The 12,597-nt window shown below is 40.5% G+C and overlaps 1 protein-coding gene across 1 annotated transcript; it reads right to left on the reverse strand.

The window, feature by feature from the left end:
* Positions 1–386: 386 nt before the first annotated feature.
* Positions 387–11,872, reverse strand: avpr1aa (arginine vasopressin receptor 1Aa). Its single transcript, XM_061894564.1, has 2 exons — positions 10,764–11,872; positions 387–1,455 (listed from the first exon to the last, which is right to left on the reverse strand). The coding sequence occupies exons 1-2, from the start codon at positions 11,626–11,628 to the stop codon at positions 1,172–1,174; spliced, it is 1,149 nt and encodes a 382-aa protein (XP_061750548.1). The 5' UTR covers positions 11,629–11,872; the 3' UTR covers positions 387–1,171.
* Positions 11,873–12,597: the final 725 nt, after the last annotated feature.

Genomic DNA, 12,597 nt, shown 5'->3' on the forward strand with positions numbered 1-12,597 from the left:
CTTCCCCCGCAACCCCAAAAGGGAATAAGCGGTAGAAAATGGATGGATGGATGGATATTATTAGCAAAAAAAAATAAAGTTTCTGAGTTTGAACATCAAATATCTTGTCTTTGTAGTGAATTCAATTGAATATGGGTTGAAATGGATTTACAAAACACAATGATTGTTTGTATTTACATCTAACGCAATTTCCCAACTCATATGGAAACTGGGTTTGTAAATATATACATATTATATATATATATATATATATATATATATATATATATATATATATATATATATATATATATATATATATACATATACATATATATATATATATATATATATATATATATATATATTTGAAAAAATAAATAAATATACTATATATAAATATATACATATATACATGTACATATGTATTTTTTATATACAAAATCCCCTGAAGAGCAGGGAAACCTGCAAAACAGGCTTGTTGGGATGAAATAGCCTCTGTGTTTTTTCCTGACCTAACGTATATTCCGCTTTACCCCGGTATTGAGCACTTTATTCTTTTTTTTATAAGAATACATTTCTAAAAATGTAACCAGAAGAAACTTTTCTAACCTGTAACTTCTTTTGAAAAAGTCTTATTATAATTATTTTCCAACAAATACCACACGAAAATAGAATCTCTGTAACTTCTTTTGAAAAAGTCTTATTATAATTATTTTCCAACAAATACAACATGAAAAAAGATTCTGAGTCGAATCGACACCCCAGAAATCGGAATCGAATAGACTGGTTAGTTGCCCAAAGAGTCACAGCCCCTGTCGCAGGGCATGATTATTGGGAATTGGATTTTGCGCGAATTGGCACGTTGAGAACGTTGGCGGGAATGTTTCTGATTGGACGCACAAAAGCATGAGCTCGTCTCTCAGTATTCACACGAGGATAGGGGAGACGTCTGGTTATGACGGAACGCTGTAAAGAGGACAATTTGACACCATGATGCATGAGCAGAGTTATTAGCGGGTCTTTTGTCTCGTATCCCTCTATTGTCTTTGACATCCTGGTGGACACCACAAATCAAACAATCCAACAGCAGGAACAAGCGAGTGTCTCCGAATCCCGCTCGCGGGGCTCGATCAATGTTTGTGTACCTTCAGTTTTTCCATTCCAGTGAAAGAGTTGCCAGGCTGCGCGCTCACTCGGCCTGAGCGGGAGTCTTGGGGTAATTGTCCAGCTCCTTCCAGTTTCCGGAGCTGCCCGTGGGGCTGCGGTTGGTGGCCTTGGAGAGCAGCGTGGTCCTGCGCAGGCTGCTGTCCGAGTCCTCCTTGCGGAAGTCGGCCTTGATGCGGTGGAAGCAGGGCAGGCAGTGCACGAAGTCCTGCAGGAGGTGGCCGCTGAAGATCATGTAGATCCACGGGTTGCAGCAGCTGTTGAGGCTGGCCAGCAGCACCGACAGCAACACCGCCGTGTTCTCGGAATCTGGAGGAAAACGAGAGTAAAAGGATTCAATTGGCTCGCTTGGTCGTCCGTCTGGGTTAAAGTGCTCCGGAGGTGAAACATGAGAGCAAATGTTTCAAACAGCTAATCTTACACAAGACTATGTTTTCTTCCAAAAAACAGGATTTTAGATCTGGGCTGGGTGTTACGGCTGAAAACTTTATCACGATACCAGAAAAAAAAATTGATATTTTTTTATGACTTATGAGGACCAGAAGAAAATTAGGTAACACTTTAGTAGCGGGAACAGATATTCACCATTAATTAGTTGCTTATTAACATGCGAATGGTAAATGAGTTATACTTGTATAGCGCTTTTCTACCCTCAAGGTACTCAAAGCGCTTTGACACTATTTCCACATTCACCCATTCACACACACATTCACACACTGATGGCGGGAGCTGCCATGCAAGTTGCTAACCACGACCCATCAGGAGCAAGGGTGAAGTGTCTTGCTCGAGGACACAATGGACGTGACCAGGTTGGTAGAAGGTAGGGATTGAACCAGGAACACTCAGGTTGCTGGCATGGTCACTCTCCCAACCGCGCCATGTCGTCGCCATTGGTAAATTATAACATCTTGGCTCTCAATTAGTCATTATTAAAGGCCTACTGAAATGAGATGTTCTTATTTAAACGGGGATAGCAGGTCCATTCTATGTGTCATACTTGATCATTTCGCGATAATTTTGCTGAAAGGATTGTCCAGGGTGTACCCTGCCTTCCGCCCGATTGTAGCTGAGATAGGCGCCAGCGCCCCCCGCCACCCCGAAAGGGAATAAGCGGTAGGAAATGGATGGATGGATGGATTTAGTAGAGAACATCCACGATAAAGTTCGCAACTTTTGGTGCTGATAAAAAAGCCTTGCCTTTACCGGAAGTCGCAGACGAGGACGTCACAAGGGTGAGGGCTCCTCACGTCCTCACATTGTTTATAACGGGAGCCTCCAGCAGCAAGAGCTATTCTGACCGAGAAAACGACAATTTTCCCATTAATTTGAGTGAGGATGAATGATTCGTGGATGAGGATATTGATAGCGAAGGACTACAAAAAATAAATAAATAAATAAAGTTAAAAAAAAAAACAAGGCGATTGCATGGGACAGATTCAGATGTTTTTAGACACATTTACTAGGATAATTCTGGGAAATCCCTTATCTTTCTATTGTGTTTCTAGTGTTTTAGTGAGATTAAATAGTACCTGATAGTCGGAGGGTTGTGTCTATGGGTGTCTTGAGGCCAGTGTCTGATGGAAGTCGACGGAAGCGGCACGGACGGCGCAAACTCAGCTGATCTCTGCTAAGAGGCGACTTTTTACCACAATTTTGTCACCAAAACCTGCAAGTTGACAAGTGGTCGGGAACCATGTTCGGTTCACCGCTCTGATCCATAGTAAAGCTTAACCTCCGGGAATTTTAAACAAGGAATCACCGTGTGTTTGTGTGGCTAAAGGCTAAAGCTTCCCAACTCCATCTTTCTACTTTGATTTCTCCATTATTAATTGAACAAATTGCAAAAGATTCAGCAACACAAATGTCCAGAATACTGTTTAATTGCGCAATGAAAAGAGACGACTTTTAGCCGCAAATGGTGCTGCGCAAATATGTCCTCTACAGTCCGTGATGTCAGGGGCACGCGTCATCATTCCGCGACGTTTTCAACAAGAAACTCCGCGAGAAATTTAAAATTGCAATTTAGTAAACTAAAACGGCCGTATTGGCATGTGTTGCAATGTTAATATTTCATCATTGATATATAAACTATCAGACTGCGTGGTGAGTTTCAGTAGGCTTTTAAGTACTGCTCAGTGGCCTAGTGGTTAGAGTGTCCGCCCTGAGATGGGTAGGTCGTGAGTTCAAACCCCGGCCAAGTCCTACCAAAGACTATAAAAATGGGACCCATTACCTCCTTGCATGGCACTCAGCATCAAGGGTTGGAATTGGGGATTAAATCACCAAAAATTATTCCTGGGCGTGGCCCCCGCTGCTGCTCACTGCTTCCCTCACCTCCCAGGGGGTGATCAAGGGTGATGGGTCAAATGCAGAGAATAATTTCGCCACACCTAGTGTGTGTGACAATCATGGGTACTTTAACTTTACTAATTAATGCCTTATTCTGCACGGCCTTATTATACAACCGGTAAGCCCTTAACTAAGAATCTTCTCTCAATAACCTCAGAATTATTGCTTGTTAGTAACCCTAACCCTAACCCTTACATTTTCCCCTCGTGTCCAAATAACGCTAAATTAAGTCTTTGTTACTTTAATAAGCAACTAATTAATGGTGAATATGTTCCCAATACTTAAGTGTTACCGGAAATTATATGTTAAAATCAAACATTTTTATTTTGTCTGATTATAATCCCCTCAGCTATCAAGGCAGAAAGGAAAGGAAATGTCTACGCAAGCATGGAAAACACTCAATGTAAACAACACTGTAAAATCCCATTGAACAATTATCAATGAGCTCTTAAAATGAAGGTGTGGAAATAAGGAATATGTAAGATATGTTTAATACAGTGTAAGAAATGAATGCAAAGTGTAAACATAGAGAAACCTGAGAAGAACTAATTTCTGCAGGTTTAGTGCCAGGAAGTAACATTAATTTGGTCTTCACACAAGTATGAAAAGGAATTTAGGTTTTGCAATAATTATTATTTAAATATTATTGGACCAAATGACTATTATTTTAAAGTAGCACGTTTGTTATATTTTGTCATTTATGTTATTTACACAGTCCTGCACTTTGGCTCATGTATGTTGTTTCTGTGTACTAGAAGGGCTTAAAAGGAAAGAGGTGAGCGCGGTTAAGGACTACGGTCTGTTTTGAAAAAGAAAACTGTCTAGGTGACTTTTTCTGTTTTATTCGTGATTTCCTCACTTTTACTTGCTCGTCTCACTCCATGCAAAGAATCAACCGTCAGACAACAAGATGGCGCAACCTAAAGTGATAGTTGGTACTGTTGCCTGATTGGCTGTTAGCGTGTCACTCCCACTCATCAGTTGATGCTCGGTTACACGAGAGCGAGTCTCTTTGTCCATGCAACCAACATTACAAAACAGGCCGGTAGGGATGAAATAGCCTTCGTGTATATATATATATATATATATATATATATATATATATATATATATATATATATATATATTGGGGCTGGGCAACGATTAAAAAATTAAATCAAAGTTAATCGCACTATTTTTCCGATTAATCGCGATTAACTGCATTGTATACGCAAAGCCCAATAATGAATTCAAAAGTAGTGTGTAGTGCACCTTTATTGGAATATTCTCCCACATGAACAAAAGCGCCAAAACATTTGTTGTGCAAACACAATTTAAATCAGTCCTTGTTAAACAGTAGCAGTTAAATAGCATATTTTATGAAAATTAACTCAACAAATGTAAATACAAACATTCAAGCTTATTGCCACTGCCAGGGTATTTAAGTTATCCTGTTTGTTATGGAAAATAAATATAATCTACATACAAATCTCTGAGCCACAATCATAACATCTGAACCGGCAATTTCTGAGGTAACAGCAGAAACATTTTTTTTATCAGGGATCTTATGTTTAAAAAACCTATATTATAGGTAGTGGGCTGTTTTAGGGAATTTTTGATCAAATTATCCGTAGTAGCAATATTAATAATGTTGTGTTTATTCTGCGTAGTGCACTTAAAATAATTATGACCATATCTAGGAATTGATATGATGGGAATTTTCCGATTGTTTGCTTGGTGCTTTGATAAACTGAACATGGTACTATATTGTGATGTTATGAGCCAGGGGAAAAAAGAACTACCCTACCCAGGATGCAACAGGAGTGACGAGCATGCGCGGTAGCCCGGTATAGGTTGTGTCGCCATGACGGCATCTTGTATGTTGTGATATGCACGCTCTGAAAGCAAACGTTAAGAACTCAGCCAACACTCCTCGTCTGCATGATTCATAAATAGACAGACAACACATATACTCCGCTGCTTCACAGGCCGCTGGATGTAGCCGGCCAAGTATTCCCATGCTAGCTAGCAGGTCTAGCAAGCACGTGTCATTCAGTCCAAAACGGCCCGATCTATCCACATTCAGAATTGTCTGGCGGTCGTAAGTGATCCCGGAGTGACTACGATGTAAGCCAGCCATGAAATTTGCAGAATTGTCCGGTATTTTTGCCAAATGTTCCATCTTTACCAAAAGCCCCCCGAAGCTTATCCGGGCGACGCCATCTTGTTAAGAAAAGGCGTTAACAAAATAAAAGCATGTAAATAATATACGCAAATGTGCGATAAAATAATTGTCGGCGTTAATAGATTGATGAGTTAACTCATAATTAACGCATTAATTTGCCCACCCCTAATATATATATATATATATATAAACAAACCCCGTTTCCATATGAGTTGGGAAATTGTGTTGGATGTAAATATGAATGGAATACAATGATTTGCAAATAATTTTCAACCCATATTCAGTTGAATATGCTATAAAGACAACATATTTGATGTTAAAACTGATAAACCTTTTTTTTTTTGCAAATAATCATTAACTTTAGAATTTGATGCCAGCAACACGTGACAAAGAAGTTGGGAAAGGTGGCAATGCATACTGATAAAGTTGAGGGATGCTAATCAAACACTTATTTGGAACATCTCACAGGTGTGCAGGCTAATTGGGAACAGGTGGGTGCCATGATTGGGTATAAACACAGCTTCCCAAAAAAATGCTCAGTCTTTCACAAGAAAGGATGGGGCGAGGTACACCCCTTTGTCCACAACTGCGTGAACAAATAGTCAAACAGTTTAAGAACAACGTTTCTCAAAGTGCAATTGCAAGAAATTTAGGGATTTCAACATCCACGGTCCATAATATCATCAAAAGGTTCAGAGAATCTGGAGAAATCACTCCACGTAAGCGGCATGGCCGGAAACCAACATTGAATGACCGTGACCTTCGATCCCTCAGACGCCACTGTATCAAAAACCGACATTAATCTCTAAAGGATATCACCACATGGGCTCAGGAACACTTCAGAAAACCACTGACACTAAATACAGTTTGTCGCTACATCTGTAAGTGCAAGTTAAAGCTCTACTATGCAAAGCGAAAGCCATTTATCAACAACATTCAGAAACGCCGCCGGCTTCTCTGGCCCCGAGATCATCTAAGATGGACTGATGCAAAGTGGAAAAGTGATATGTGGTATGAGGAGTCCACATTTCAAATTGTTTTGGGAAATTGTGGACATTTGTATCCTCGGGAACAAAGAGGAAAAGAACCATCCGGATTGTTATAGGCGCAAAGTTAAAAAGCCAGCATCTGTGATGGTATGGGGGTGTATTAGTGCTCAAGGCATGGGTAACTTACAGATCTGCGAAGGCACCATTAATGCTGAAAGGTACATACAGGTTTTGAAGCAACATATACTCCCATTCAAGCAACGTTATCATGGACGCCCCTGCTTATTTCAGCAAGACAATGCCAGACCACGTGTTACAACAGCGTGGTTACATAGTAAGAGACTGCGGGTACTAGACTGGCCTGCCTGTAGTCCAGACCTGTCTCCTATTGAAAATTTTGAAGCCTAAAATATGACAACACAGTTGAACAACATAAGCTGTACAACTAGCAAGAATGCGAAAGAATTTCACCTGAAAAACTTCAAAAATGTATCTCCTCAGTTTCCAAATGTTCATTAAGTGTTGCTAAAAGAAAAGGTGATGTAACACAGTGATGAACATACCGTTTCCCAACTACTTTGGCATGTGTTGCAGCCATGAAATTCTAAGTTAATTATTATTTGCTAAAAAAAAATAAAGTTTATGAGTTTGAACATCAAAAATATTGTCTTTGTAGTGCATTCAATTTAATATGGTTTGAAAAGGATTTGCAAATCATTGTATTCCGTTTATATTTACATCTAACACAATTTCCCAACTCATATGGAAACAGGGTTTGTGTATATATGTATGTATGTGTGGGGAAAAATCACAAGACTACTTCAGCTCTACAGGACTGTTTCATGAGGGGTTCCCTCAATCGTCAGAAGATTTTAATGGAAGCATTCACATACAATGGTTTATATAGGGCACAGAGTGGGTAGGTACAGGCAGGCGTAGGGGCGTGGTGATTGGCTCATGTGTTACCTAGGAGGTGTTTCCGTCTGTGACGGCATGCTGATATGATTTCACTGCGCTCGTTGAGGGATGACAAGTCTGGGTGATATATGACTGTGCATGTGAGCTGTATGCTTGGTATTTTTATATATTGTATGTATTTTTATCTACTTATCTATGTTCTTATGTTTTTATGTAGGATTTTGCACTAAATTAGTTTGCATACAATTTCGTTGACAATAAAGATATATTCTATTCTATTCTATTCTAAAATATATACATGTACAAGTGATGTGCGTATCATTACTGAAATAACAATACCGCCGATACCACTAATATCGATTATCAAATTTAAATATCGATCATTTTGTATCGACATTTATGTCTAAACTTTTATTACCAATATTGCTATTTTTTATGTAAAAAACAAAAACAAAAACAAAAACATGTATTTAATGTACCGTGAGATTTTTTTGTTGAAATAAAGCCAATATTGCAGTTGTTTGTGGTCTCCTTTATTTAGAAAAGTATCAAAATAAATGTTGGTACCGCTACCAAAATATTGTTATCGGGACAACACTCCTGATAACAAAAGCTGACCTCATTTGAAGAACAAAACTTACGTAGACATAGAAATATGACTAAGTTTCTCCAAATCCAATGATTTCATTGTGCATAATGAATATTTGTGGACGCAGATAAACATATTAGAGATCCTGGATGCCAATCTTTTACGGGGGTAAAAGATTTGCATCATATATTTTTTTGTTAAAATAAAGCCAATAATGCCATTGTGGAGAGACGCAGCCGACGGGCCGACAGCGGGCCGACAGCGGGCCGACAGAGGCGGTCTGGACCAAGATGGAGGCCAGGAGGCGGGGCATGCGGCGGCGAGGAGAGGTGTGACGCACGCGGAGCGGCAGGAGCACGGCAATCTGATTCAGGTGCGTAAGACACACACCTGCTCACAATCTGCGCATCTGCTCCTAGACCATAAGAGAGGCGAAGGGAGCACGATCGAGGGGGAAGACAGCAGCGGAAACCACGAGCACCAAACCAGAGAGAGAGCAGTCCGAAATGAGTCCCCGCCACAGACGCAGCAGGCGAGCACCGAAAGGCGCAGCGCGACCAGGAAGAGGAGCCGGGGTACTAGAAATGGCCACGCCCGACTGGCCCGAAGAAAGGTTGATGGAAACAATAAATCTGAATCAAACCTGCTACGATGCGTCGTGTGTCCAGTGTCACCGCAACCCACACGAGAACGGCTGGGAGTCCGTCACAGCCATTTTTTGTGGTCCCCTTTGTTTAGAAAAGTATAGAAATACATTTTGGTACCGGTACCGGTACCAAAATATTGGTATCGGGACAACACTATTGTGTTATAATATATAGTAACATACGTAATGTCTTACCATATATCATATCAAATATGTATATTTCTATCAACACTGAACACATTTTACGTGTTAGTTATTTTCGAAGTAGCTAAACACTGTGGAGGGACGTTAGCCACAAGCTTGCTTGGCAGCGGGGACTTGTCAGTGCATTGCTTTGCCTTCATCGTAAGTTTTGAAGCCAAAACACGTCCATTCTCGAGTGATGTACGGGTCGATACTGAAATATCAGAACCGCCGATACCACATCTTTTTGCTCTATCGATTGTCAAATTGAAATATATACTTTTGCCACTTTAGTTCAGGGGTGTCTAAACTGTTTTTTTTTTTTTAATTACCAATATTGATATTTTTTATTTAAAAAAAAGAAACATACCGGTATCTTTAATGTACCGTAAATTTGTTAAAATAAAGCCAATACAATAATGCAATTGTTTGTGGTCCCCTTAATTGAGAAAAGTATGGAAATATATCTTAGTATTGGTACCGGTATTAAAATAGATACAAGTACAAGCGATGTAACTGAAATAACAATACCGCTGATACCACTAATATCGATTATCAAATTTAAATATTGATAATTTTGTATCGATATTTATGTCTAAACTTTTATTACCAATATTGCTCTTTTTTTTTTAAATAACAAAAACAAAAACATATATTTAATGTACCGTGAGATTTTTTTGTTCAAATAAAGCCAATATTGCCATTGTTTGTGGTCCCCTTTATTTAGAAAAGTATCGAAATAAATTTTGGTACAGCTACCAAAATATTGGTATCGAGACAACACTCCTGATAACAAAAGCTGACCTCATTTGAAGAACAAAACTTACGTAGACATAGAAATATGACTAAGTTTGTCCAAATCCAATGTTTTCATTGTGCATAATGAATATTTGTGGACGCAGATAAACATATTAGGAGCCTGGATGCCAATGTTTTACAGGGGTAAAGGATTTGCTATATATATATATATATATATATATATATATATATAGATATATATATATCTATATATATATATCCATACATATATATATATATATATATATATACCTATATATATATCTATATCTATATCTATATATATATATATATATATATATATATAGATATAGATATAGATATAGATATAGATATATATAGATATATAGATATCTATATATATACTGTAAGATTTTTTGGGTTAAAATAATGCCATTTTTGTGGTCCCCTTTGTTTAGAAAAGTATCGAAATAAATTTTGGTACCGGTACCAAAATATTGGTATCGGGACAACACTATTGTATTATAATATATGGTAACATACGTGGTGTCTTACCATATATCATATCAAATATGTATATTCTATCATCATTGAACACACTTTACGTGTTAGTGATTTAAATTTAAAAATCATACAGTGTTTTTTGTTAAAATAAAGCCAATAATGCCATTTTTGTGGTCGCCTTTGTTTAGAAAAGTATTGAAATAAATTTTGGTACAGCTACCAAAATATTGGTATCGGGACAACACTTCTGATAACAAAAGCTGACCTCATTTGAAGAACAAAACTTACGTAGATAACATAGAAATATGAATACGTTTCTCCAAATACAATGTTTTCATTGTGCATAATGAATATTTGTGAACGCAGATAAACATATTAGGAGCCTGGATGCCAATCTTTTACGGGGGTTGTATGACAAAAATGAATAGTTTTGGGTCGGTGCGTAAAGCGCAATTGCTTTTTACGCGCGCCGCGTAATTATTGCGTAAAAGCCGCGTGTGTCTGCCGCGCACTCACCGGCGAACTGGAAGTCGTCGTCCCACACCGACCACATCTGCACGATGAAGAAGGGCGCCCAGCACACGATGTAGGCCAGCACGATGACCAGGGTCATCTTGACGGTCCTCAGCTTGGCCCTGGAGATAGTGGTGATGCTGCTCACCGAGCTCTTGCCGATCAGGCCGTCCTTGCCGGCGGTGCCCTTCCGCTTCTTGTACTTGATGTTCCTCCAGATGCTGTGGCAGATGCAGCCGTAGCACACCACCAGGATGACCACGGGCACCAGGAAGATGCCCACGGTGATCCAGGTAATGTAGGCGCGCGCGCCCCAGGGCTCCACGAAGTGCGCCCAACAGTCGTAGACCCCGGTGCCGTTGTGGACCTCGCTGAGGGAGAAGATGAAGATCTGCGGCGCGCTGAGCGCCAGGCTGCACGTCCACGTCGACACGATCATGACGCGGGAGCGCCACGTGGGCTGCTGCAGCGTCTTGAGCGGGTGGCAGATGGCGATGTAGCGGTCCACGGTCATCATCACCATCATGTAGGTGGAGGCGAACATTCCCGTCACCTGCAGGTGCTTGACCACGCGGCACAGGACGTCCGGCCCGTAGAAGCGGTAGGTGATCCTCCAGCACAGCTGCGGCAGCACCTGGCAGAAAGCCACCACCAGGTCGGCCAGGCTCAGGTGGCGGATGAAGAGGTGCATGCGCGACATCTTCCTCTTGGTGTTGTGCATGGCCAGCAGGACGCTGACGTTGCCCACCACCGCCACCACGAAGGTGACGCTCAGCACCAGGATCTCCACCTGGGCCACCTCGTCGTTGCGCGCGAACGGGTCGCTGGCGTCCCGGGGGACCTCGGTGCTGTTGGCGGGACTCCCCATGGTGCGAGAATGCGCGCCTGCTCAGGGGAAGCGCATAGTGGACGTTGCGTGTGCGTTTGCTGGGTCTGCGTGTCTTTCCGAGCGCGCACACGTTCGGGTGGAGCCTGCCTGGTGCTGCCGGATGTGGTGCCCCACCGAACCGTATAAGGAGCTGGAGCCCGCCCGGGGAGAGGGGAGAGAGGAGCCCGTGGTGCGTGCTGCTGCTTCGGACGCTTCTGCTGCTGTGGAGCTGTGGAGCTGTGGAGCTGCTGCACACCAATCACATTTCATGCTTGCAAGGAAAAAAAAGAAAAAAAAAAGCTGCAAGAAATGAAGCAACACGCCCTCAAAGTACCGACTTATCTCACAAAAAGGGCATTAAACAAATAAAAACTCATAATTGCTGAAGATGATGTAGAGATTTTAATGTTGAAATTACAACAACAAAAAAACTTATGACTTATTTTTCACACTTTTATGAGCGGGACCCATTTGGATCCCCAATAATTTTAGTGTTTGTTTGTTTGATTTTGATTCATTATTATTTTCAGAGCATTGAAATGCCTACTGAACCCCACTACGTGCACATGATTATAGACGGGCAGGGGCTCAAAGTCAGAAAAGGGCAGGACTTTTTTTTTTTGGTCCTTTGCACCAGTGGTTCTCAACCTTTTTTCAGTGATGTACCCCGTGTGAAAAATGTTTTATTTCAAGTACCCCCTAATCAGAGCAAAGCATTTTTGGTTGAAAAAAAGTGATAAAGAAGTAAAATACAGCACTATGTCATCAGTTTCTGATTTATTAAATTGTATAACGGTGCAAAATATTGCTCATTTGTAGTGGTCTTTCTTGAACTATTTGGAAAAAAAAGATATAAAATAACTGAAAACTTGTTGAAAAATGAACAAGCGATTCAATAATAAATAAAGATTTCTACACATAGAAGTAATCATCAACTTAAAGTGCCCTCTTTGGGGATTGTAATAGAGA

This window comes from Nerophis ophidion, linkage group LG03, assembly GCF_033978795.1.
Source record: "Nerophis ophidion isolate RoL-2023_Sa linkage group LG03, RoL_Noph_v1.0, whole genome shotgun sequence".
NCBI classification, from domain to species: Eukaryota; Metazoa; Chordata; class Actinopteri; order Syngnathiformes; family Syngnathidae; genus Nerophis; species Nerophis ophidion.